Below are 27,587 nucleotides of genomic sequence, written 5' to 3'. Positions count from 1 at the left end.
ATTCACTTACCTACAAGGAAGAATTTTTGCTTCTGTATGGCATATGTACCTGAGAATGATCCTATGGTCTAAGAAGAATGTGTATTCTGAGTTCCAAGCCACGGAATCACAGAGTGGCCAGCCTGGAGGTTCAGTGTTTTTTTTTGAGATGGAGTCTAGCTCTGTTGCCCAGGCTGGAGTGCAGTGGCACGATCTCGGCTCACTGCAAGCTCTGCCTCCCAGGTTCATGCCATTCTCCTCCCTCAGCCTCCCAAGCAGCTGGGACTGCAGGCGCCAGCCACCATGCTCGGCTAATTTTTTTGCATTTTTGGTAGAGACAGGGTTTCGCCGTGTTAGCCAGGATGGTCTCGATCTCCTGACCTCGTGATCCGCCCACCTTGGCCTCCCAAAGTGCTGGGATTACAGGCGTGAGCCACTGCGCCCGGCTGGTTCACTCTTTGTGAGGAACATCTGAACCCTTGGCCCCATCCTGTGGTACGCAGGCCATACGGGGGATCAAGGCCCTTTGTTTGGGGTTAAATTGAGGTTGCCAGATGGAGGTTGCTAAGGGAAGGGTGCCATTTGAAAATACTATATAAACTGATGCTTTTTACAAATGGTAGTGGTCCTCCTGTCCAGCCCACTACCACTAGACTGCCCCGTAAGTCCCCTCAGTAAACCTGCCTCATTCAGTGACTCTGGGTCTCTTCCGCCTCTCAAACATGGTGCCATCCCTACTGAAGTTAATAGGGGTGCGGCACAACAGCTTCAATGGAAAATTATGCGTTGTCTAGACAGCACAACCTTCCAGGTTCCAGCCTTTGTCTTTGAGAAGTCTTATATAACTCTGTTAAGTTGTAGACACCTGATAGCAACTCAAAATAATTCTTGCCTATAAATAGGTAAATTAATTCTGCCCACTGGAGGGACAGCTCTCACGCCGATGGAACAACCAGTTTTGTGTCCATTTGCACACTCATTTTACATTCCTTTTTTTCCAGATAAATTTGCCCTTCTTTGACTTCACTTTTGGATTGATTATAACATCTGCTTGGTTCACTCGTAATTAAATAAAATGTTTAACATGTGTTCATTTCATAATTATGAGAATCATGACATACGTTTTTGGGAAAATTATCTTTTAATAAAATAAGCAAGTAAATAATATATCGATGGTGTACTGTGTGATGCAGAAAATGAAGCAGAGTGTTGAGGAATGCAGGACATGTTATTTTAGAAGTGTTCCAAGAAACCAGGGAGGCGGAGGTTGCAGTGAGCTGAGATAGCGCCACTGCACTCCAGCCTGGGCGACAGAGCGAGACTCCATCAAAAAAAAGAAGTGTTCCGGGAAAACCCTTCTGTGAATAAAAATGCAAGCACATAGGCGGGGCGCAGTGGCTCATGCCTGTAATCCCAGCACTTTGGGAGGGCGAAGCGGGCAGATCATGAGGTCAGTTCAAGACCAGCCTGGCCAACATAGTGAACCTTCGTCTCTAAAAATACAAAAAAATTAGCTGGGCGTGGTGGCACGCGCCAATAGTCCCAGCTACTTGGGAGGCTGAGGCAGGAGAATCGCTCGAACCCGGGAAGCAGAGGTTGTAGTGAGCCAAGATGGCGCCACTGCACTCCAGCCTAGGCGACAGAGTGAGACTCCATCTCGAAAATAATAATAAAAAAAAATGCAAGCACTGTGGAAGGTCAAGGTAAGAGGATCTTTTGTAGCCCAGGAGTTTGAGACGACCCTGGGCAACATGGTGAAACCCAGTGTCTACCAAAAACACACAAATTAGCCTGGCGTGGTGGTACCCGCCCGTTGTCCCAGCTCTTCAGGAGGCTGAGGCGGGAGGGTCCCTTGAGCCCGGGAGGTGGAGGCTACAGTGAGCCGTGATCGCGCCTTTGGACTCCAGCCTGAGTGACAGAGCAATACCCCATCTCTTAAAAAATAAAAATGCTAAAAGAATTATTCACGTTCTTAGGCCGGGCGCGGTGGCTCAAGCCTGTAATCCCAGCACTTTGGGAGGCCGAGGCGGGTGGATCACGAGGTCAGGAGATCGAGACTATCCTGGCTAACATGGTGAAACCCCGTCTCTACTAAAAATACAAAAAAAAACTAGCCGGGCGTGGTGGCGGGCGCCTGTAGTCTCAGCTACTTGGGAGGCTGAGGCGGGAGAATGGCGTGAACCCGGGAGGCGGAGCTTGCAGTGAGCCAAGATCACGCCACTGCACTCCAGCCTGGGAGATACAGCGAGACTCCGTCTCAAAAAAAAAAAAAAAAAAAAAAAAGAATTATTCACGTTCTTCTGAAAATCAAATTTAACTGGGCGTCCTGTATTTCATCTAGCAACCATATGGTGAGTGGTCTCAGAAGACCCGCGCTGGGTAGAGGGATCTGGGCTGGGAAATATCCCGGCCCGCCCCGCGTGGAGGCGGGGCCTGGGAAGTGGGCGTGGCATCAGCGGCTCCGCCCCGTCACGTGCCCACCGCGCCTGCCGCGCAGTCAGCCGAGTAGAGCGCCAGGCGGCTACGGCAGCTAAGGAGGCGGTGGCGCCCGCGGCCGCGGCGTCGGGGCTGAGGCGATGGCGGCGACTGCGGTGGCGGCGGGGGCGGGGGCTGTGGCGGGAACCGAGTCGGCCCAGGGTCCCCCGGGCCCGGCAGCGGCGCTGGAGCTGTGGCTCAGTGAGTAGCCTGGCAGGCCCTCGGCGCGGCCGCTGCGCCGCACGTGAGGCCTCACTTCCCGCCTCCCGGGGCCTTGCTTCTGGGCGGGCGGCCGCAGGGAAGGCTGGCGGCCGGGTAGGGGGTCTGGGCCCTGCGCGGTGGGGAGGATCGCCCAGAGGTCCGCGGAGAGACGCCCCAACCATCCGCCGGGGCTGCGGCCCCCGTCTGCGCTCTGCCCCTACCCCTCCGCCCACCCGTCCCTTAGCCGCAGAACAGGACCCGGACCCCGACCCCGATACCAATGGCTACGTGACCTGCGCTTTCCTCTGCGCCAGGCACTGCTCACAGCGTCTCAGCCCTGCTTAATCCTCGTTCCCACCCCGAGCTGGCTTCTATTAACCCCACTAGGGAAGCGGGGACGTTGAGGCTTAAGGAGACGCAGTCGTGCATGACACGCAGTCTCTTTGGAGCTGAGAAAGATCTCTATCTGGCTACCGCGTCAAAAAGAGCTTTTTTACCTCTTGTGTTTACTTTGGCCAGACTTTTTTTTTTTAAATGCATATATATATATATATATATTTTTTTTCCCCCCCTCTAAGAGACGGGGTCTCATTATGTTACCCTGGTTAGGCTCAAATCCCTTGGCCGGAATTCTTCTGCATGTCTCCTGTAAGCTTCACAGTAATCTTAGGGGCTATTATTATCTCCGTTTTACTAATGAGGGATTGAGGATAAAAAGGATAAATAATATTCCCTTTGTACCCAGCCCTGCTAGGTGCCGGGAACACTGAGAGGCATAACACAGGGTCCTTGCTCACAAAAACACTTTTTAGTGGGTACAGGCCGGCAGTCCCATCACCTTACTAAGGGGATTGGCGAGGAGGAGGAGGGCGTTCGTTTCACCTGTTGTGGTAGAAGTTGGTTTACCTGGGGGTCGTCACAGCCGACCGCATTCCAGGCAGAAGAAACTGCATGTGCAAAAGCTGGGGACAAGAGAATGTGGAGCACTTCGGGAACAAGTAGGTCAGTCCGCTGGAGTGCAAGCCTAAAGCGCAGGAATCCGGGAAAGGCTGCACGGCTAATTGGGGCGAGATCTTCATGAGCCTTGTGTGCTGCAGAAAGGAGTTTGTTTTTTCCGAGGGCGGGGGAGCTGTTTGGGAGTTTTCAGCCAGAGAATCTGATCAAGGAAGCCTGTTAAAGGCGTCACTTGCAGCCATATGGTGCTAAGTTGGGCGGAGAGGGTGAGACTTAAGGCAGGGAGAGCAGCTAAAAAGCTCTTTTGGTGGTGGTTGGGGGTCGCAGGAGGACTAAGGCAGTGGGGAGAGGGAGAAGTAATGAGCAGGCGCAGTCAGCAGCCTCGGTGCCTTGGAATGGAGACAGGGGACAAGGAGAAATCCAGGCTAGATCGCAGATTTCAGGCTCGAGGAACTGGTGGGTTACAGATGTCTCCCCTGTGAGGAGGAGCTGGTTCAGACAGAGAAGGTTGAGATGTGGAGTTTGAGGTGCTTGTGGCATAGTTAAAAAAGAGATGCCCTCTAGGCAGCTGGTTGGCACCGGAGAGGGCGAGTGTGGGATGTACGGTTTGGGAGTCTGGTTCATTGGCAGTCAGCTTGCGGGAGAAGCTTGTGTATATTAAGAGCAGAGGTTTGGGGAGAGAGCGTGGGGAGCCCCAGCATTGAAGAGGCAGATGGGAAGAGAAGACTGAAGGCTGAGCAGAAACAGGCAGGGGGAGACCTGCAGGGGCACCCACTGATAGCAAAGGAGGGATGTGGTTGTAAGGTAATTTTGCTACTTAAAAATGGGGTAGAATGAGGAAGGAGAAGAGGGAACTTTGAATTTGGTAACCAACCAGTTATTTAAGGAGACGTCCTTGAGTTAAACAGTAGACAGAAGGTAGTAGTTTTAGGAGGCAATGGAGAACAGAAGGCTTAGACTGGAGTTGCAGGAAAAAAAAAAAAGGACTGGTCATGCCTGTAATCTCAGCACTTTGGGAGGCCGAGGTGGCGCGATCCTTTGAGGCCAGGAGTTTAAGACCGGCCTGGGCAACAGGGTAAAACCCCATCTCTACTAAAACACAAAAAATAGTCATGTGTGGTTGCACACACCTGTAATTCCAGCTAATTGGGAGGCTGAGGTGGGAGGATCGCTTGAACCCTTGAGGCAGAGGTTGTGGAAGTGGAGCCGAGATTGCACCACGGACTCCACCCTGGGCAATAAAGCGAATCTGTCTCAAAAAAAAAAAAAAAATGTAGCCGGAGTAAGAGAAAGTAGCTGCCTCAGGTGGAGGAGATAAAAGGGGAGGGCTTGGGCTTGGAACTGCCCAAGGACACGGTTCTTCAACTCCAGCTTTTTTTGAAACAGAGTCTCACTCTGTTACCCAGGCTGGAGTGCAGTGGCACGATCTCAGCTCACTGCAGCTTACCCCTCCTGGGTTCAAGCATTTTTTCCACATCAGCCTCCCCAGTGCTAGCTTTTTAAAAATTTTTATTTATTTATTTATTTATTGAGATGGAGTCTCGCTGTGTTGCCCAGGCTGGAGTGCAGTAGTGCCATTTCGGCTCATTGCAGCCTCCGCCTCCTGGGTTCAAGCAATTCTCCTGCCTCAGCCTCCCGAGTAGCTGGGATTGCAGGCACACGCCACCACAACGGGCTTGTGTGTGTGTGTGTGTGTGTGTGTGTGTGTGAGATGGAGTTTCGTTCCTGTCCAGGCTGGGGTACAATGGCATGATCTTGGCTTACTGCAACGTCCACCTCCCAGGTTCAACAAGCGATTCTCCTGCCTCAGCCTCCCAAATAGCTGAGATTACAGGTGTTAGCCACCACATCCGGCTAATTTTTGTATTTTTAGTAGTGATGGGGTTTCACCATGTTTGTCAGGCTGGTCTCAAACTCCTGACCTCAGGTGATCCGCCTGCCTTGACCTCCCAAAGTGCTGGGGTTACAGGCATGAGCCACTGCGCGCAGCCCAGGCTAATTTTTAATATGTTTTGGTAGAGATGGCGTTTTACCATGTTGGCCAGGCTGGTCTCAAACTCCTGACCTCAAGTTATCTGCCAGTCTTGGCCTCCCAAAGTGCTGGGATTACAGGCGTGAGCCACCGTGCCCGGCCTAATTTATTTTTTATTATTATGGTTTTTTTCATGGCATATACATTGTATTAAGCTCCAGCTTTTGGGGGCAATGTCCCAAAGTTGCTAGATCTTCCTGTTTTTCAGGAACGACTAGAACCTATATTCTTAAGTGAAATCTCTTGGGTTTTCAGAAGTTGGCGCCGACTTTGGGCCATAATTTGGGGAAGGCCAGGCAGAATAAATGTGTGGGGAGGGTGCAGCCAGTGGTCTCCTCAGCCGTTTTTCATGAGGCTTGAATGTAGAAGGAGGGAGAAAGGGTAGCAAGAGGGAATTTAGGAGTAATGGAGATTGTTTTAGAAGGAGAGGGGCACATGTGAGCCCCCCTTCATGTTGATGTTCCTTTGGGGAACTGCCCCTCCCCAATTCTGGGTACAGTGTCCCATACATTGCAGAGGGGCCTGAAGGTGCTCAGAGCCAGAGCAAAAAGGGGGGACCTGGCCTTACAGAGAGGAAGGACACCTTTTGTTTTTCCGACTGTCTGGGGAAGGAGATCAAGATGATTGCACATGCAAACAAGTTTGTCCGTGCCACTATCACCACCCGAGTATTAGGTGCTCAAGTGGAACAGGGGACTTGAGGAAGGTGGGGAAGCGTTGGGGGAGTGGCTGGTGAGGCAAACCGAAGGGGGCCCACCCAGACAGAGAGCTGGGTTTCTCAACCTTTGCATGAGTGACATCTTGGTCTCAATAATTCTGTGTTGTGGGGGCTGACCTGTGCACTATAGGATGTTTAGTGGCATCCCTGGCCTAAACCCACTGGATACCAAAGCTCACACCCTTCCTCCCAGTCATGACAGCCAAAAATGTCACCAGATACTGCCACGTTTCCCCAGGGTTGAGTGGGATGGGATCACTCCTACCCATCTCCCTGCTGAGATCCTGCATTAGGACTGTGGAGTGCTGACTGGACATCAGGAATGTGGGTTGCAGTCTTCATGGCTGTATTTGTTGTTGTTGTTTTTCTTCTGGGAATAGGAGCAGAGAAGAAGTGAACGATGGGTTAAGCCAGATTTGTTGGGGATGGTGGGGCATTGGTGCTGCAATGGAGGGATAAGGGGGTCGTGGGATTGATGGTATGGCCAAGATGTGGGTGTAGTTGAAGGCAAATGCGCATGCGTCTGAGCTGGATGAAGTCACCAGGTGTTTGAGGAATGGCCAAGCTCAGGTCACTGGCCAAGCTCAGGTCCCTGCAAACAAGGCAGCGGTATCTTTAAGATGGGAAAAGAGTAATAAAACCTGTCCTTAGGGTTGTTGAAAGAATCAAAGACTTTGGTACACAGAAAGCACTTAAAATAGTGCCTTACTATGCTTGTAGTAAGTGCTCAAGAAGAGCCAGCTATTATTATCATTAGGCTTTTATAGCTGCAAGTAATCGAAACTAACTCATACTCACTTACCAAAAAAAGGAAAGTAAAGAAAGTCCCAGAGTAGGGGTGGGCTTAGTCCAGGAGCTCACTTCTTTAGGAGGCAATGACAAAGAAGTCATGGTTCACTTCTTTGAATTTTCTCTGCTTTGCTCTTGTCTGTACTGCAATCCCAGCAGAATTCATTTCTTTTCTCCATTGATTTGCAAGAGTTATTGCTCTTCTGCCTGTTGGCTTGGGTTTTGTGTCCACCTTGGAGTCAGCATGACCTGGGGTCCTGAAATATGAAGATGGCCAGACCTGGGGTGGGGTGCGGGTGGGGTGCAGGTGGGGTGCAGTACCCAACCCAGGGCCAAGGGTGGGGAAGGTGAATGGGGGACCTAGAATTGAGGAGAGGGGTTGTTCCCAGAGGAATATCAGGAAGCTGTTACCAGAATCTCATGCCTTAAAAATACAAACGGCAGCGCCTGTGCATTCTGTCATTCGGTTCTGCAGCCTTTTTTTCCACTTCATGTATTTTGGTCATTGTTCCACATGACTGCAGATGTAGTCACCTTGTTCTTTTAAATGAAAAGCCTTAGATGCCCTGTTGTATGGGTGTCCTAGGATCCTTTTAACCGGGTCCCTGTTGGTGGACATCTTAGGTGTTGCTAGCCTTGTGCTATTAAAAACAGGACTCCTCTTGGACTCTGGGATTCTAGCTCTGGTAGTGCTGCCAGGGAGGCCATGGCTTAGTAAAAGTTGGGTGCTCAGTAAATCTGTTTCTTCCTTCCACTTGGAATGATGTGTAGGACATTCCCATGCTGGGTCTTGGAGGTTTTCACATGTGCTGAATTGGATGACTGCCGGACTCTTGGAGTCCACATGTTCCTCCTGGGGAAGGAGTCCCTCTGCAGCGTGGACTGCTGAAGGATTGCATTCTGCTCCTTGGGGTGACCGCTTCCCTACAGCGTTGGGGCTCCCCTTGCTAGCACAGGCGGCTGCTGGTGCCAGTCATGACCCCGGTGGTTGGTTGGCAGCTGACGTGGGATGGTTTGGCTTCTGAATTAGTCAATCTTGGATGAGCCATTTCACTCACAGCTGGAGGTCTCAGCTGTTTTCTTAACACCTCTGGCCCTATAGCACGCTTGAAATGAATCATACAAACACTGCTTTTAGTGAGGAAATACATGGCAGCAGTGTTATTTCTCAGCACCCCTCTGTCCTGCTCAAGTGCCAGCTATAAACCACCTTGGAGTCTGGGATAGCCCAAAACAGAGAAGGCATCCTTTGAATTTCTCCCTGGCCATGCCCTGTCTGGCCCCTAGCTAGTCCTTGGAGCAGATTAGTATCAAACTGACCTGCAGGGGTTGCTGTGGCCTGGTCAGACCCAGCTGCTGGCCCCCTGGGGGTCATTTTTTGGATCTGCGCAAGTCCTCTGAAATAGTTTGTGCAGGCTGGGATTATGTGTTTAGGGGCCCAGTTATTTCAGACTAAGATAGCCATCTCCCCGTGATACCAGTATGTCCAGCCAGCTGGCCAAACACTGTCTAGCAAAAGAGGAATCATCTATTCAGTAGGTACCTGCCAGCAACTCTTCTAGGTGCTGGAGCCTGTGAGAGTGAATGAGACAGGCGTCCTTTTTGCCTTCAAGGAGTTTATGAGCGCGAAGATCAAGCTGGCTTCCAAGAGAGGCCCTAACTTTGTCAAGGAACTGAAGACCTCACCGCGAGAGTGGTTAGAAACACGTCCAGGCTGTGGAGCTGGGCCAGCCTGCAACTGAATTTTTGTTTCTGCCATTCCCTTGCTTTGTGGCTGGGTAGGTTTCTTCATCTGTAAAATGGTGTAGATGTTTGTGCCACCCTGGGTTCTGAGGTCATCTGGCATGGTACCTGGCTCATAGTCGGTACTTTTTCTTTTTTTCTTTTTCTTTTTTTTTTTTTTTTTGATACAGAGTTTTTTGTTCTTGTTGCCCAGGCTAGAGTGCAATGGCATGATCTCAGCTCACCGCAACCTCTGCCTCCTGGGTTCAAGCAGTTCTGCTTTAGCCTCCCAAGTAGCTGGGACAACAGGCACGCAACACTACACCTGGCTAATTTTGTATTTTTAGTAGAGATGGGGTTTCTCCATGTTGGTCAGGCTGGTCTTGAACTCCCGACCTCAGGTGATCTGCCCACCTCGGCCTCCCAAAATGCTGGGATTACAGGCATGAGCCACCGTGCCTGGCCTCATAGTAGGTACTTTTTAAAATGACAATGAACACCGTGACTTTTGAGCCATGATAAATCTTTTTGTTTTCTTCCCCGCCGCAGGAGAATCCGTTTTCCTTTTATTCATTATGCAGTGGGGCTAAAGTGCAGGGCACGAAGGCTTTTACACAAAATTTTAAGTTTTTATGTATAGGTTTTCATGGAAATTTAAACATTTAACAGTGATAGGGATAATAACCCATCATAAGTACATTATCACTAGGTTTCAGCAACTCTTTATTTTGCCATTTATTTTCAACTATCCAAATATTCTAGAAGTATTTTAAATCAAATATACAATATCATTAATTTTGGGAAAAAGTAACTATATCTGACAAGTAAAGATAAAAAGGAAAATACCATTATTACAACTAATACAATTTTCAATATGTAAAATAGATCAAATTATGTATTCACCAAAGAGTAGACTCTACAACCACTGAAGGCTTTGCATGAAATGTTTTGACATGGTTCATCCAACATTTCATCTTCAGACACAAAAAATCAATACATGAAAATAATTACATATAAAGGGCCATCGACTATGGTTGGAGGAGGAAATTGCAAATCAACAGTGGGATATTCCAAACCACTGTATTGTGAAAGGAAACCCAAGAAAGAAAATAGGAATTACTATTGTTCCCGATAAAAGGAAAGGAAAGGTAACTCCTAGGGAGCCACTCCCTCACTTTGCCGTATTCAGATGTCTAGAACAAGGCACAGGTCTGGCCATATCCAAGGGAAGATGAGGATTCAGGGTATAACAAAAGATAGCAGAGATCATGGGGTGTCTTAGGATTCTGTCCCCCACATCCATCCTTGCACAAAAACTTAATCTAACATCTCACATTGGTGGGGATCTGGTGTTCTTGTAAGAAAAAAAGTCTCAGAAAATGTTTCCCTTGTAGACTCTGGGGCAGTTGATCCTCAGCACTTTCTATTTTGGAAGCCAGAAAATTCTTTCTTGATTGAGAAGGGGGGCAGTCTTGTGCACCATAGGATTCCCATTGTTGACTGCATGTCAGTGGGTGCCACCAGTTATTAAAACCAGAAATGCCTGGGCAAACTTCCTCAGGATGCAGAAGCTGCTCCCGTGAGAACCGCTGCTCCTCTCCATATGTGAACAGACTGACAGATGCAGGCAGCACCAGCAATCTCTTGAACCACTGAGGTGCACTGGAAAATGTGAATCACAGTGTGCCCCTGTGTTAGAATTATTAAGAGGCTTTTGTTTTGTTGACAAGAGCTGAGACCATACAATGCACCACGACAAGATTCGCTGGGAAAATGATCTTTTCATAAAGTTTTGAACCCAGATGTTCCTCCTTTGTTGTTTTCCTGGAACTGGGTAAATTCAGTTTTCACTTCCATAGCTCCCCTAACAATCCCAAGGCCAGGTCTTTTACTGCTTCCCTAGGTGGCGTGACCATTATCAGCCTGGGGGAAGATGAGCTGATTTCATCTCTTATCGGCCTGGGGGAAGATGAGCTGATTTCATCTCTTCCTTTATAACCATGACATGGGGGCCTCATTTCACATGCACAGATACCCTCCAAAGACTAGATGAGCAGGCCTGAGCCACCCTGGTGCTTGGAGTAGTGACAGCCGTGCCCCGATGCCACTCTCTTCCCACCATTGTTGAGTTTTGGGCCATCATGCATTCAGTGCTTCAGTGGACAGAGAACCAAATGCAGGTGCTCTCACAAATCTGGAGCCAATTAAAGTTTTTTGGACTCCAGCTCAGCTCAGACCACTGTCACCAGCTAGGGACTGTGGACACCACTGGTACCTGCTTGAGACTGTGGGTGACTGTGGGCTCTGAGCAGGGATGTGCTGTGTCCATGTGACACTCCTTCTCCCCAACAGTTCAAGAAGGTGGTGCCCTAGGAATGCCATCTGGACCCAGTGGAACAAGAAGGGCAGAAAGCACCTGGCACCCACTGTTCATACCACTGTCATCCAGTTTCACAATATGGCTAACGTGAAGATGTTTCCTCTCGATGAAAATCTAAACAACAACAACAAAAAAAGAAAAAAAGAAAAGCCTAGTTTTGTTGTTTCTCTCAGCAGAAGTGATATTTTCTAGTCTTTACAGTTGAGAAGTTCAGGATTTTATAACGTTAATTTCTCTCTTTAAGATGGCATTAGTGCACCGAATACCAATGAAATTCATGCTGATAGCCCTTGTCATAGCAGCGGCATGTCGATGCAAGTCTTTGTATTCACATGGCGGCGGTGACACAGCCTCCAGTTCCTGTGCTTTATCTTTGTGAAGAAAACTAAATAGAAAATACAGGTCACGGTCATTTGCCAAGGCATGCAGGTCGAAGTAATATTTTGTATAAACACTGGCAGACACATGAATATTAAACTCAAGTGGCTCCAAAAAACACTTCTCCATCTTGCTCATGTTCTCAACTGCCATGTCCTTGGGATTCTGGCTGTCATCCACACTCCACAGACCACGAGTTCTCCAAACCTTGGAGGCAAGAAGCATGGCTCCGAGGACAATCTTTTTCCAATTAGTAGGACAAAGATCGATGTTAGCATTAGTTAAAAATCATTGGATGTACACCAAAGCAACGACTGCACATGGAGCTGTTAGTTTTATGACTTGAAAGAGTACAGAAATATCTGAAAGTACAGTTGCGTTTGGGATCATGCTCGAAGGATTTGCCTGGAACCTTCTCTTGTGAAAGTAGATATATTGGCTTGTCAAAAATAGCCACAGATCTATTTGCATATCTGTGCTTTGTGTTGTAATATATTGCCAAAGTCACACTTTCTAATGTGTGTCTAAGATCAGGCTGGCTGACTGTGCTGTTATCTAGCAGTATGGTGGAACAAGAGCTGTATTTTCTATCAAGATGCCATGGAGGTATATAATATAGGTGAGAGCTCCTCCTCTTTTCTTGCACACTCATTTGATATTTTCTCAAAAAGAGTGTGCTTTCCCTTGGGTGGTCAGAAGCAAAATATTTGAGCATCTCCTGGTCACTGATGTGCTGCAGGTCATGGCCCTCACGGGCTCCTAAATCCGGCTAGGCAGGCTCCACAGCAGTGGGGTGTGGCACTACTGCCACCTCCGCCTCCATGATGTTATAGCTGCAGGGCGGTTCCGCCCACCGCACCCTGCACTGGCTTTGCTTGGGGCTGGCATTGGGGAGCAGCATGTTCCATCTGTTGCACCTCTGCTCCTCTCTGCCTTGGCCTGCAGCTTTGCTTGACGCTGCCTCATAGATGTCAGCACTGCAGGACAGCTCCCCAGACCCCCTGTGCTGGCCCCGCTTGGGGCTGGCATTGGGAAACAGCATGTTCCATCTACTGCACCTCTGCTCCTCTCTGCCTTGGCCTGCACCTCTGCTTGCCACCGCCTCATAGATGTCAGAGCCGCAGTACAGCTCCGCAGACCCCCTGGGCAGACCCTGCCTGGGGCTGGCGTTGGCACACAAGCAACAGCTCAGCGTGTTCCCCATGAGGCAGCTCGGCTCCTGGCTCCTCTCCTCTCCGGCAACTTGGGCCTTCCCTTGCTTCCAAGTCTGCAGAGCTCAGCACTTCCACCTCTTCCCAGCAAAGGCATGCTGGCAGGGCTAGCGCCTGGCTATGGGGCTGCACTCCACCAGCAGCGCACAACCCCCCTCAGCCGCCTCCCCGAGCTGACTTGTCTACAAGGGTCCCTTGGGAACCTGTTTGATTTCTTTAGAATGGGTCTAGATGCAGCAAGCCTGAGAGCTGTGATTGCGGAGAAGAGAGCACACAGGGAGCTCCTCCTGCCACTGCTTCCCACCAACTGAAGGAGGTTGCCCTGCCAACCACCAGAGCTCCCTCCTGGTTCCCAGGAACCTATCAGGCCCAGAGTCCCCTCCACGCGCCCTCGCCCCCATTGTGATGTGGGAGCCTAGGCACGTGGCTCACCAGTTTCCGCCCTGCCGGTGGCCCCGCCCCTACCTTTCATTCAATTGCTGGCTGCTGGGAGCTTTCAGGTTTTTCCAATGTGAGGAACATCTTACGGTTTCAGCAAACGAAGAGGCTTATGTAAAAGAAAACCAAGCCAGGCAGGGTGGCTCACATCTGTAATCCTAACACTTTGGGAGGCTAAGGCAGGTGGATCACAAGTTCAGGAGATCAAGACTATCCTGGCTAACATGGTGAAACCCTGTCCCTACTCAGGTGATCCGCCTGCCTCGGCCTCTCCAAAGTGCTGGGGTTACTGATAAATCTTGATTGAGTCCTCATGATACAAGTTCTAGCAAATAAGAAAGAAACCTCCTTACGTTTTGTAAATTATTTTGCTGTTTGGCCTTGGTTAAGGGTTTGGAACGTAATTTAACCTCAGAGATTTTTTCTTTCTTTAAGAAAGCTGGCCGGGCGCGGTGGCTCAAGCCTGTAATCCCAGCACTTTGGGAGGCCGAGACGGGCGGATCACAAGGTCAGGAGATCGAGACCACAGTGAAACCCCGTCTCTACTAAAAATACAAAAAATTAGCCGGGCGCGGTGGCGGGCGCCTGTAGTCCTAGCTACTCAGGCAGGAGAATGGCGTGAACCCAGGAGGCGGAGCTTGCAGTGAGCCGAGATCGCGCCACTGCACTCCAGCCTGGGCAACAGCGTGAGACTCCGTCTCAAAAAAAAAAAAAAAAAAAAAAAAAGAAAGCTGGTGTCGTCTGGGCGTGGTGGCTCACGCCTGTAATCCCAGCACTTTGGGAGGCCGAGGCGGGCAGATCACGAGGTCAGTAGTTCGAGACTAGCCTGGCCAATATAGTGAAACCACGTCTCTACTAAAAATACAAAAAATTAGCTAGGTGTGGTGGCGGGCACTTGTAATCCTAGCTACTTGGGAGGCTGAGGCAGGAGAATCACTTGAACCCGGGAGGCGGAGGTTGCAGGGAGCCAAGATCGTGCCACTGCACACCAGCCCAAGTGACAGAGCGAGACTCCATATTAAAAAAAAAAAAAAAATCTGGTGCCCATCAGTGCTGTGTCTCTTGTACTTGGCAGCCAGGGAGGAGGGAGAAGGCTGGATTCTGTGAGGGGAGTTTGGGCCATGCCTCCTGTTCTCTGCTTCTCCCGTTCTCTCCCTGCCTCCCCCTGTGCTCTCCCTGCCTCTCCTGTTCTCTCCCTCCAGGTCCAGTCACATGTGAGATCAGAATTCTTTTGAAGTGTCAACTTTGACCTTGTAGTGAACTGAAACAGAAGCTTAAATGGTATAGACTTTAGGTGATTCAGACATAATCGCTGAGAATCACTGCTTTAAATAATTTATTTGATGAGTTTCTATTTTGTACCTATGGGTAAGGCACTGTAAGGAAGATACGGTTTCTGCCCTCAAGGTTTCATTCTCTTTAGGTAGGACAAAGCATGTGTACATATTACAGTAAAATCCAGAGACTGTACATAATAATGAACAATTATCTTTTATAGACCTCTTAACTGCATGGTGCTGTACTAAGCATTTTAGACACCTTCTCCTTTAAATCATATGACAGTCCCATGAGGAAGGTACTATTTTCCCTATTTTATTTTTTCATTTGGAGAGATGGGGCCTCACTATGTTGCCCAGGTTTGTCACGAACTCCTGGGCTCAGGCAATCCTCCTACCTTAGCCTCCCAAAGTTCTGGGATTACAGGCATGAGATACTGTGCCCAGACTGTTTTTATTATTATTTTTGAGACAGGGTCTCATTTTGTCCTCCCAGGCTGGAGTGCAGTGGCACAACCATAGGTCACTGCAGCCTCGACCTCCTGGGCTCAAGTGATCCTCCTGAGTAGCTGGGACTGCAGGTGAGTGCCACCATGCCTGGCCTTTTTTGTTTGTTTGTTTTTTTGGAGACGGAGTCTCACCCTGTCGCCCAGGCTAGAGTGCAGTGTCATGATCTTAGCTCACTGCAACCTCCGCCTCCCGGGTTCAAGCGATTCTCCTGCCTAACGCTACTGAGTAGCTGGGACTACTGATGCATGCCACCATGCCCAGCTAATTATTTGTATTTTGGTTGAGACAGGGTTTCACCGTGTTGCCCAGACTGATCTCCAAGTCCTGAGTTCAGGCAATCCGCCCTCCTCGGCCTCCCAAAGTGCTAGGATTAAGGCGTGAGCCACTGTGCCCAGCTGTCTAATTTTTTAAAAAAATTTCTGTGGAGATTGGATCTCGTTATGTTGCTCTGGCTGGTCTCGACCTTCTAGACTCAAGCAGTCCTCCTCTCTTGGCTTCCCAGAGTGCTGGGATCACAGGCATGAGCTCCAGCGCCTACTCCTATTTTATTTTATATTTGAGGAACTGAGGCTGAGAGTCCAAGTACCTGTGACTAATAAGGGGTGTAGCTGGAAATCCCTATCGGAGAAGGGGCAGATAAAATATCTGTTCAGAGGAGGGGGAGACAGCTTTTGTTTTATGGGGACGGGAGATAAAAAGATCAGAGAAGTCTTTAGGGTGGAATGTGAATTGGAACTCAAGGGTAGATAGGATTTTAAGATACAGAACATAGGGAGAGAGCTTTGGGGGAGTGGGGAGGAGAATATAGGAATCACTGATCCTTCCCTCGCCCTTGTGTTCTCTCTTCACTTAGAATGGAGTCAGTGGGCAGGAAGATGGTAATTACCTGTCCGATGACTCTCCCTGTCTGGATACACGACTTCCACGTGACATAAATGTGACTGCAGTCAGGAAAAGTTCAACTCTGGGCTGTGTTGAGTAATCAGAGGGAGAAGCAGTGGGGCTGTTGTAGCGGGAGGGAGTTTTCTGCAGGAGCTGGAAGTTCAGACGGGTCTGGAAGAATATGGATAGGGCACTGAAAGGCACAGAGCTGACACTCCAGCCAGGAGAATAATGGTATCAGAAGTACTGCCCCGAGAAGCAACACCTCATTTCCAGATCCTAAAAGAGCTGCTCTGTCAGAACTAGTACGGTTTCTCATCGGAGCAGCTGGTCAGGCCAGGACTGGATGGCCAGAGGGGAATTGGAAGGGTTGTTGTTTTGTTTTTTTGTTTTTGAGACAGGGCCTTGCTCTGCCGCCCAGGTTGGAGTGCAGTGGCCTGATCTCGGCTCACTGCAGCCTCAACCTCCCAGGCTCACGCAGTCTTTCCACTTCAGCTTCCTGAGTAGCTGTGACTGCAGTCACATGCCACCACGCCCAGCTAATTCTTTTTTTTTTTTTTTCTGAGATAGAGTCTCGCTCTGTTGCCCATGCTGAGTGCAGTGGTGCCATCTCAGCTCACTGCAACCTCCACCTCCCGGGTTTAAGCAATTTTCCTACCTCAGCCACCTGAGAAGCTGGGATTACAGGAACACTCCACCACGCCCAGCTAATTTTTGTATTTTTAGTAGACACAGGATTTCACCATGTTGGCAAGGCTGGTCTCAAACTCCTGAACTCAGGTGATCTACCTGCCTCTGCTTCCCAGAGTGCTGGGAATACAGGCGTGCGCCGTTGTGCCTGGTCTTAATTTTTTTAAATGTTAGTAGATACGTGATTTCCCCATGTTGCCCACACTGGTCTCAAACTCCTGGGCTCAAGTGATGCACCTCAGTCCCATGAAGTGCTGGGATTACAGGTGTGAGCCACCGCGCTGCCACTAGAAGTTTTATGAACGGGCAGGATTATATTCCTTCTGGTGGCGTGTTCTTGTCTTCCTGTTACACAGTTGAGACGCTTCCAGGTGGCCTCTCTTCTGTCTCCGCTGGTCGCAGGCCAGGTGGGGGTATCCCAACTCGGGTGTGAAGACAACACCCGGGCCAACCTCTACACTGAAAGTGAAGCCACTGTCAGGGGAATAACTTGTCAGGTAATTTTTTTTTGAGACAGAGGCTGCCTCTGTCTCCCAGGCTGGAGTGCAGTGGTGTGATCTCGGCTCACTGCAACCTCTACCTCCCAAGTTCAAGTGATTCTCCAGCTTCCCAAATAGCTGGGATTACAGGCATGCCTCACCACGCCGGCTAATTTTTTTGTATTTTTAGCAGAGATGGGGTTTCATCATGTTGGTCAGGCTAGTCTCAAACTCCTGACCTCAAATGATCCCCCCACAGCCTCCCAAAATGCAGGGATTACATGCATGAGCCACTACGGCCAGCCAGCTGTTCTTTAATTTGCTGGTTCATTCAATTAGCAAATATTCAGTAAGGGCATACCATGTGCCCAACACTGTGCTGGATGGTGGTGGGCAGCATAGGCACAATTCCTCTCCTTCCAGCTGTCTGCCCACTGGTCTGATCCTGTAGATCCGTGATAAGACAGCCCTTGGCCACCGTGTGTATGGGGAGGGGTGTAAATTTCTTCTTCTTATGCATATTCTAACTTTATTATTTATTTGACAGACAAAGCCACAGACCCAAGCATGTCGGAACAGGATTGGTCAGCTATCCAGAATTTCTGTGAGCAGGTGAACACTGACCCCAATGGGTAAGGTGACTTACACATAGTTGACTCTGGGGGTACCCCACACTGAGTGTAGGCCTTTGTCTCTCAAGACTGTTTTAGGGTTAAGTTCTCTAGGCAAGGCTTGGTGGCTCATGCCTGTAATCCCAGCACTTTGGGAGACCAAGGCGGGAGGATCGCTTGAGCCCAGGAGTTTGAGACCAGCCTGGGTGACAGAGTGAGACCCTGTCTCAAAAAAATAGAAATACAGTCAGGCCGGCATTCATGCTGTCATTTTCCCCCATAATCCTGAGAATGTTATTTTTCTAAAATTAGCAAATTCATGTGGGGAAAAAAAAACACAGGATAGCTCATTTGCAACTAGCAGTTATTAATTTTAAATAGTGTTATAAAACACTAATGCTGAGGAGAACTCTGAATGTTACTGATACAATATAGACACGTTACCTAATTAAGAGATCGGTGTGTTCTCCACCATTTAAATGTAATCTTAAGAAAAAGGAAAGGGGGAAGGTTTTACTGAATTCTGTTTCCACAGCATCTGGATAGGACCTGAAGACTCAGAATCAAGTGAGTCATCCAGATGTTTTGTTTTTGTTTTGTTTTCTTTTCTTTTCTTTTCTTTTTCTTTTCTTGAGACAGAGTCTCACTCTGTCACCCAGGCTGGAGTGCAATGGCGCGATCTCAGCTCACTACAACCTCCACCTCCTGGGTTGAAGTGATTCTCTTGCATCAGCCTCCTAAGTAGCTAGGATTACAGGCACGTGCCACCACACCTGGCTAATTTTTGTATTTTTTTAGTGGAGATGGAGTTTCACCATTTTTGCCAGGCTGGTCTCAAACTCCTGACCTCAGGTGATCCAACTGCCCTGGCCTCCCAAAGTGCTGGAATTACAGGTGTGAGCCACTGTGCCTGGCCCATCCAGATGTTTAATCTGTGTGGTGTCACATATTTGGCCAGTTTGAACCCAGAGTTTGATCGCACTTTCTGCTCTAGCATTTCCTGGGCATTTATCACAGCCATACAGGGCCTGTGCTGCTCTGGCTATGCATGGGAATGGGCTGGGACTGGAAGCTTGGAGTTTGGGGGCTGGGGGTTGGCTGAGGTGAGGGCAGTATGCCCTGGGCAGGAGGAGGAACTTGTGTGCTGTAGGTGCAACCAGGGTGGGTGGGAGGTGGCCATCTCCAGGGCCCCCATGAGGGCTGTTTGTCAGGCACACTCCACCTCTGCTTTTGGACACCAGCCCCTGGAAGAAAAGTGACTTTACTGAGCATGCTCAGCCACTTGGGTTAGTTTCTTCTTGCCTGCCCAGAGTCTAGGTCTTTTTGTTTCCCTATAGCCCCACACATGCGCCCTGGCTACTGGCCCACAAGATCCAGTCTCCGCAAGAGAAGGAAGCTCTTTATGCCTTAACGGTGAGTTTGGCTTGCCTTGTAGCCTAAGCTTTCCTATCCTTGTCCTATAGAGAGCTGAGAAGCACTTTGCTTCCACCCAGATCCTTTCCATTGGGGCTGGGAGCTCCTCTGAGAGGTTCACCTTCACAGCAGGTTGGAGGAGGGAGTTCTGGGCCAGGGTCCCCACCCTTCTTCTCTTTCTCATCTGTTTCTTCAGGACAACATTGAGTCTACTGTGGGAGAAGGAAAGGAAGGTTTTATTTCATTTGCCCTTCTTAGACCAGGGCTGGCAAGTTCATGTGCCCTGTCTAAAGAGGGCAGCTCTAGCACAGGGCCCACTGACTGTTGGCAGGTATGAGTATGGGCTCAGGATTGCTAGTTTAGGTCTTTGTATGTGTTTGAGAGTTTAGATGTTGGTGACTAATTTTCAGTGTTGAAAGCCGTAGTATGGACCAGAGGAGGGGTCTGCAGGCCCAGCTTGCCTCTTGAGTGCCAGTGGGTGATATCTGGCTGGTCTTGGGCACTGGATACCAGATTTCTGCCTCTGGGGAGGAGTTGGTTCTTGAGCCACTTTCACCTCTCAAAGGGTCTCCTTAAAGGTGGAGTGACCTCAGGGTTTGACATACACCACTAAGCTCTTTCCTGGGCATAAACCTGAGGCAGTTATAGCAAGATTGAACAGGGGGCATTTTTTTCTTGATCTGAAAAAGTCCTCTTCATCAAAACTTCAGTGTCCTCATAGGCTTGAGGCAGGGTTAGCCGTGGTTCCAGCGCAGTCTCCAGCAAGTGGTTACCAGTCTAGAGGGGAGCCTGGGACCACTGGCTTTCCACCTTCTCACGGGGGTCGTGTGTCTGTGCAGGTGCTGGAGATGTGCATGAACCACTGTGGGGAGAAGTTCCACAGTGAGGTGGCCAAATTTCGTTTCCTGAACGAGCTGATCAAAGTGTTGTCCCCAAAGGTGAGTACCTGGGCTTGGCTCTGCCCACTGTGTCACACCTATGCCCGCCGTCAAACTCCTGGTGCCCTCCTCAGGCCAGAGGCAGGCCCACACATGGGCAAAACCTGCTCCTGCCTGTGAAAGCGCTCTTCTTTCCAAGCTCTAGGAAGAGGCTCTGCTCATCAGCTGACCTGTGCCCCTCACTGTTAGCGTTTTCACATTTCCCCTGTAAGAAGGCCATGGAGACATGTGGCCTAGAGGAGATGAGGAACTCCAGCTTGGAGGCACAGGTTCCTGGTAGAGACAGTGAGAGATCCCAGGGGTGGCCTGAAGTTATCCTATCACCTCCTCCCTTGTCCTCTGCACCTGTCCTCCTGGCCCCTGTCTTAGCTCAGCCAGTCTCAGGTAACCAACATTGAGCCCTGCCTTACTGTGTTCCCACAACAGTGCTGACACTGACTGTGGGTCCCACAGTTCATTTCAGTTCTGATGCTCCTCAGAGCTGCATACTACCCAGACCCCATGCGGTGAGGGCTCAGTGCTGCTTAGGCTTCCCATGTTTCAGCTGCCAGCCATGAGTCTCATGTGTCCTCAAACTGCTGCACTTCTGCATCCCCAGCTGCAGATTCAGGGGTTCCCATGAACGCCCCGCCTCCCGCCGCCGCACAGATTCCATAATTCCCTAGAATGATTCACATAGACAGGAAAGCACTATACTTTCTATCCCTGTTTTATTATAAAGGATACAAATGGAAGCAATGCATAGGCAAGGTCTTGGTGGGGCAAGAGGGGACAGATCTGCTGTCCCTCTCCTGGACTCTGAGCTTGCCGTCCTCCCATCGTAGGTTCAACTGAGAGGTTCTCTGAGCTTCCTTGTTTCAGTGTTTTTTCTGTTTTTTTTTTTATTTTACACATCATTGCTGGCTTGAACTAGCTCTAGGTTTTATTACCTAGGCATGATCCATCGAATCATTGGCCACGTAGTTGAACTCAATCTCTAGTTCACACCCCCCTGCCTGCCCCTGCCACCTCCGTCGTTGGGGATGTGAGGGCACGGGTCAGGGGATGGGGCTGAAAGTTTCAGCCCTCTGATCACAGGGTTGATCTCTTTGGAGTGGCCAGCCCTTGAAACTCTCTAGGCACTCACTGTAAGTCATTAGTGAAAACTCAGGTGCACCCTGCGAGAGTGTCTCTTGAATAACAAGACACTCTTATGACTCAGGAAATTCCGAGGGTTTCTGAAGTTCTGTGCCAGGAACTGAAACAAAGACCAAGTTTTATTATTATATTCTTGTCTGAGGCATAAAAATGACTGTCTCCAGTGGTGTAGAACAGGCTCTGACCTAGGCCTCTGCATGGTGGGGTTTAGTGTGAGTATTGTGGAGATCAATTCCTTGAATGCCGGGAAGGACTCCGGGGCTGGGCGCCAGATGGGGTGGCCTCTAGTCTCTCCTCACACTCGTACTGTTCCTGGGTGCTCGTGTCTCTGGGCCTCAGCAGCTACCTCTTCAGTTAAAGTGTCGGTCTCCCAAGTCTCTTCCAGCTCTAGAATTCTCTTTCCTTTTTACTTTCAGTACCTGGGGTCCTGGGCCACAGAAAAAGTTAAAGGAAGAGTCATTGAAATACTCTTTAGTTGGACAGTCTGGTTTCCGGAAGACATCAAGATCCGAGATGCCTATCAGATGCTGAAGAAACAAGGTCTGACTTGCGTTACTGTGTCGTATTTCCTCTTGGCTTGGCCTGTATCTTCCTGCTTTTTCGTCTGCCTTACAATTTTTGTTGAAAGCTGGACTTCTTATGTAGGACCATAGACACTGAGGTAGAGTTTTGATTTTTTTTTTTTACGCAATAAATCTTTTATCTACTTACCTTTAAAAGCCATAGTGCAAACCTAGAAAGATGATGTAAGGCTTGCTTTTTTCCCTGTTGCCTGGATCATAGGAAACCACAGCGTGAGAAAAGTCAAAATACAAGCTACGTATGTCACTAAAGCACTTATTTATCTTTTAAAATTCTTGGTTGCTTAAAAACTAACCTTTTCTTTTTTTTCTTTTTTTTCTTTTTTTTTTTTTGAGACAAGGTGTTGCCCCATCACCTAGGCTGGAGCACAGTGGTGGAGTCATGGCTCACTGCAGCCTCGACCTCCTGGACTCCAGCCATTCTTCTGCCTCAGCCTCCCAAGTAGCTGGGACTACAGACGTGTGCCACCATACCCAGCTGATTTATTCACTTATTATTCTCCCACCCGCACCCCCCCCCCCCCACACACACACACTCACTCACTCTCCCTCTGTCTCTATCTCTGTCTCTGTCTCACTTGCTCTCTTACTTACACCAAATATTTTTTTTTTTTTTTTTTTGAGACGGAGTCTCGCTCTGTCGCCCAGGCTGGAGTGCAGTGGCCAGATCTCAGCTCACTGCAAGCTCCGCCTCCCGGGTTTACGCCATTCTCCTGTCTCAGCCTCCTGAGTAGCTGGGACTACAGGCGCCCGCCACCTCGCCCGGCTAGTTTTTTGTATTTTTTAGTAGAGACGGGGTTTCACCGTGTTAGCCAGGATGGTCTCGATCTCCTGACCTAGTGATCCGCCCGTCTCGGCCTCCCAAAGTGCTGGGATTACAGGCTTGAGCCACCGCGCCCGGCCTACACCAAATATTTTTATTTTTTATAGAGACAAGGTCTTGCAATGTTGCCCACACTGGTCTCAAACTCCTGGGCTCAAATGATCCTCCCACCTCAGCCTCCCAGGCGTGAGCCGCCATGTCCATCTTTAACCTCTTTTCCTGAAACAGTGGAACCTTACTGTGAAGTACAGATAAATGCTACCTATGAGCCAGAGTGTGAAAAATGCTATTGTGATAAAAGTAACAATGTGCAGACAGATCTTTCAGTACTTTTTTTTTTTGAGACAGAGTCTTACTCTGTCGCCCAGGCTGGAGTGCAGTGGGACGATCTCCATTCACTGCGACCTCTGCCTCCTGGGTTCAAGCGATTCTCTTGCCTCAGCTTCTCAAGTAGCTGGGATTATAGGCACCCGCCACCATGCCCGGCTAATTTTTGTATTTTTAGTAGAGATGGGGTTTTTACCATGTTGCTCAGGCTGGTCTTGAACTCCCGACCTCAAATGATCCGCCTGCCTCAGCCTCCCAAAGTGCTCAGATTACAGGCGTGAGCCACTGTGCCCAGCCGTGGATTTATTTTTAATTGACACATACTTATACACATTTATTGGAGACAATGTGATATTTTGGTTCATGCATACAATGTGTAGTGATCAAATCAGGGTAATTGGCATATCCATCAGTGAGGTAAGGAGTTTTTAATCCCTGGAATTGGGTAGAGCTTTCCTTTTGGTAGGCAGGATTTGAACTGGGTGTGAGATTTGTTGTTGCTGTAGTTACATCAGACTTCAGATTCCTCTGGTGTTAGCCTGTATTTAGGTTGGGGGCTAGTTTGTTAGTTTTTTCAGGATCTGTTCTCTCAGCTGTAGGTCTTCACTTTCCTCTGCACCTCAGAGAGAGCCTTTCTCGTTGTTCTTGCCACTTGTAGCAGTAGACAGCTGTCCCTTGTCAGAGGGATAGGGTGGTGGGCAGGGCCAGTCTTTGTTCTGGTTCACCCTGGTTCTTAGGCAGGCACTGCATCCTGGGTCTTGGTAGGATCTGTTTGTGATCCTGCCTCACCCCAGTGTAGATCTGGGCCCAGGACATAATTCCTGCTCCTCCTCCTAGGGTACTAGGGTTTGTTTTTGTTTTTTCTCCCCTATTTCTTCTCTAGCTGCTGTGGGTTCCACCAGTGTTCTAAGGCTGCAGCGTTTGTTCCTCTTCTCCCTGTAATCCTGCCTTCAGGCCTTCCCGCTGTTTTTGTGAGCCTCTGGAGAAGAGCTTATTTTCTTTCTGTTGCAGCCTCCAGAAATTCTGTATTCTCTTGGCAGCTCACACTGGCCTGTAAACAATTTTAAAATAATTCTAGCTTAGTTGTTACTATTGGTATTGCCTTTTGTCAATCCTTGGAGGTTGTTTTTTTCCTTAGATTTCAAGTTACTTGGTTGTTGCCCTGTGATCTGAGCTCTCTGATGGATTCAAGGAAGTTGTAGGCTGGGCATGGTGGCTCACGCCTATGATCCCAGCACTTTAGTAGTTTGAGGTGAGGAATCTCTTGAGGCCAGGAGTTTCAGACCAGCGTGGGCAACATAGCAAGACCCCATCTCTACAAAAAAATTTTTTAAAAATTAGCTGGGTGTGGTGGTACCCACCTGTAGTCCCAGCTACTTGGAAGGCCAAGGTGGGAGGACTGCTTGAGCCCAGGAGTTTGAGCTGCAGCAAGCTGTGATCATACCACTGCACTCTAGCCTGGGAGACAGAGCAAGAATCTGTCTCAAAAACAACAAAAATGTTGTGAATTTGCGCACTTTCCAGTGTTTTGTTGTTGTCACAGTGGGGGTGATAGTTCCCACCCTTGTGTGTCCTGTTTGGAAGATGGGAATCTGAATTCCTTTTTATATTGGGCTCTTAAAAAAAGGAACCCGGGTTCAGAATGGACTGTTGTTCCCTGTCACATGCACTCAGCATTTTCAGGAGCTTCATCAGGGACCCTCCAGACACTTTTGATCCCTGGGAGGTTATGTAGCTGGATAAACTGATTCATGTTTTTATAGCATAGGGCCCACAGACTGCAGGCCTTCAGGACTGGCTCTTCTCTGACATAGTTGGCTCTGATGTCCCGGGCACCATGGTGGTCCCTTGGATTCTCCTAAGAGATGATGTAAAACTTCATTCATAGACTGGGTGTTGTCTTTGAAGGCTGTTGACAGTGCTTTCCTAGCATGGTATCAGGAACCAGGGGTTTCTGGACTTTATACTGGATTCTGACTGAAGTTTCTGGGTACCATATTGGTGTCTTAACTTTGTAAATTGCATTTTTAGGAATTATAAAACAAGACCCTAAACTACCAGTGGATAAAATCTTACCCCCACCATCTCCCTGGCCCAAGAGCTCCATCTTCGATGCTGATGAAGAAAAGTCCAAGGTAAAGAACCAGACCTACATGGTGTCTGATCAGACCTTTTCCCTTAGGGACTGTAAATGCCCTTTGATGCTTGAATCAGATTGTGAAGGGGGGCAGGTTACGTGGATTCTCCTGTCCAGACAGGCCCTTAGGAGTGAGGTAGCAAAAGATTTGGGTGCATTCTTTACAGATAAGCCGACTAAAAAGGTGCTGGGCTCTTTGTGCCTTCTCCCTTTTCTGCACAGCCTTCCTTGGGGAAAGAAGGTGCAGAAGGCTAGCTCATGGGAAGTGTGGGTGATGGGTCATGTCCTCTATGGGTGTGGTATTGGGGTGGGGAAGGTGGAAGGACTTGCTGCTGTGTGTTGGTTCAACTCTTTCTCAGTGCCAGTGAGCCTGGCCCTATCCATTTTTCATCCACTATGAACTCCCCAAATCATTGTTCCTTGGACATCAGTATCTAGAGGGACAAGAAGAGTAAGGTGGCCAAGACCCAGGGATAACTCTATGATGCCTGTGAGTGGGGAACCCTTTGGCCTAGTGCTGGCAGGGTTTTCGGTCATGACTGTTCTTGGTCAGTCACAGGTCTAGTTCATGGAGCGTTGGAAGGCTACACGCTATGTACTCATTTCTGTGTGGTATGGTCTGCCTGCCAACGGCACCCCCTCCCTGTACCCACTCCTTGGGCCTAGATACTCTGTGGCCATCAGGTCTCTGTTGTTAGAATGAGCAAGACTAGTCTAGGCTCTGGGCCGCCTTTCTCCCTGGCTTTCCTCCTGCTTGGTGCCTTGGGTTTGCAGAGGGTGGGAGGAGCTAGGAAGGAGGTATGGTGTGACTTCTGAGAAAGAATCCTGTGTTACTAGCCCTCATTTTCCCCACTTTTCCTGCCATCCGTTCCATGAAGATTGAGTGACTTCTCTGTGCCAGGCATCCTGCTAGGCATTGGAAATGAAGGGATGAACAAGATCACCAGGGTCTGTCGCATCGTAAAGCACATGGTCCAGGGCAACTGCAGACCTAGCACCCTTTTGGGCCAGAGAATTCCCTGTCGCTGGGGACTGTCCTGTGCACTGTAGGATGTTCACAGCATTCCCGACTCTACCCACGAGCTACCAGTAGCACACCCTCTCTAGTTGTGACAACCAAATTTCTCCAGACTTGGCCAGACATCCCCTGGGAGAAGTAATCCCCCACGTCCCCCTATCCTACTGAAAACCAGTGGCGGGCTGGGCACAGCGTCTCATGCCTGTAATCCCAGCACTTTGGAAGGCCGAGGCAGGCGGATCACGAGGTCAAGAGATTGAGACCACCCTGGCCAACATGGTGAAACCCCGTCTCTACTAAAAACACAAAAATTAGCTGGGCATGGTGGCACACGCCTGTAGTCCCAGCTACTTGGAAGGCTGAGGCAGGAGAATGGTGTCAACCTGGGAGGCAGAGGTTGCAGTGAGCCAAGATCACGCCACTGCACTCCAGCCTGACAACAGAGCAAGGCCCGGTCTCAAAAAAAAAAAAAAAAAAACAGTGGTGTATTGGGATAGTCAGAGTGCCTGCATCATAGTGTCCTTGGGACCATTTGGTGAGACAGTGCATGTAAAATGTGTGTGCTGTTGTTAGTGTTAACTCTTCTGTAGCTGCTGCTTCTGCTCTGGTCCTGAGGGAGTGGTGGTCTCACCTACTCTTCCTGTTCCCTCTCTCCAGCTTCTGACAAGGCTTCTAAAGAGCAACCACCCTGAGGACCTTCAGGCCGCAAACCGGTTAATCAAGAATTTGGTCAAGGAGGTGGGCATTCTTCCAGTTGGTTCAGTAGAAGCAGCATTTGACAGAGGCTGAAGGACAGTGCGCATGAGCCTATGCTTGAGGGATAGAGGAATGGTTGCCTGGGAGAAAGAGTGGCTCCTAGCCCTGAACTCTGGGGAACAGCCATAGGCTCCCTCGAGGGCAGCAAGGTGGTGATTGGAAGCAGAAACCCCGCTGCTGCCGTACTTCTCAGCTGCTTTCATCCATGCTGCTCAAAGCATTTCCTAGACACCAGCTTCGGTCCCAGCAACAGGTATTGGTATGGACAAAGTCCAGGTTTAGAAAACTGCTTTTCAAAGGGCTTGAGGCTGGTGGCACAGAGGCAGAGGTCACGGTCACCATTCCCCAAACTGCAGTTTCCTCCCCAGGAATTCTGGGCTTTTGAGTATTTTTTCATCCACTGTGTGAGCTCTCCCATGCACTTAACGTCCTGGTGACTCCCCTGAGTGAGCTCTCTCAATAGTGACTCTTTCCCATCCCTTGTTCAGGCTTCAGCCAGAGTTTCTGCTCCTTCACTCCCATCCTCTTCTTTTTCCCAAAAGGAACAAGAAAAATCGGAGAAGGTGTCCAAGAGGGTCAGTGCGGTGGAGGAAGTGCGAAGCCATGTGAAGGTACTGCAGGAGATGCTGAGCATGTACCGCAGGCCAGGGCAGGCCCTGCCCGACCAGGAGGCCCTGCAGGTAATCTTCAGGTGTAACACAGGGGGCTGCACGTGTTTACTAAAGTGAGTT

General features: G+C 49.4%; 1 protein-coding gene across 4 annotated transcripts in view; it reads left to right on the top strand.

Moving 5' to 3' along the window:
- The first annotated feature begins 2,486 nt into the window (after positions 1–2,486).
- GGA2 (golgi associated, gamma adaptin ear containing, ARF binding protein 2) overlaps positions 2,487–27,587 on the top strand; it is a 46,889-nt gene continuing 21,788 nt past the window's right edge. For 2 of the 4 annotated variants that reach the window (XR_012429460.1, XM_005591463.5), the window contains exons 1-8: positions 2,487–2,655; positions 17,663–17,747; positions 19,064–19,139; positions 19,979–20,077; positions 21,631–21,754; positions 24,977–25,080; positions 26,758–26,838; positions 27,399–27,536. Coding sequence is in view for 3 of the 4 variants with exons in the window: in XM_005591463.5 (XP_005591520.3) it covers positions 2,556–2,655; positions 17,663–17,747; positions 19,064–19,139; positions 19,979–20,077; positions 21,631–21,754; positions 24,977–25,080; positions 26,758–26,838; positions 27,399–27,536 (807 nt within the window). In the remaining variant the exon portion in view is untranslated. Of the gene's footprint in view, positions 2,656–10,431; positions 10,542–15,050; positions 15,136–17,662; positions 17,748–19,063; positions 19,140–19,978; positions 20,078–21,630; positions 21,755–24,976; positions 25,081–26,757; positions 26,839–27,398; positions 27,537–27,587 lie in introns of all 4 variants that reach the window. The other 2 variants (XM_065537592.2, XM_045382781.3) reach the window with 2 other exon arrangements.

Source organism: Macaca fascicularis, chromosome 20, assembly GCF_037993035.2.
Source record: "Macaca fascicularis isolate 582-1 chromosome 20, T2T-MFA8v1.1".
NCBI classification, from domain to species: Eukaryota; Metazoa; Chordata; class Mammalia; order Primates; family Cercopithecidae; genus Macaca; species Macaca fascicularis.
The sequence above is the reverse complement of the archived record's forward strand: the minus strand, read 5'-3'. Positions and strand labels throughout refer to the sequence as shown.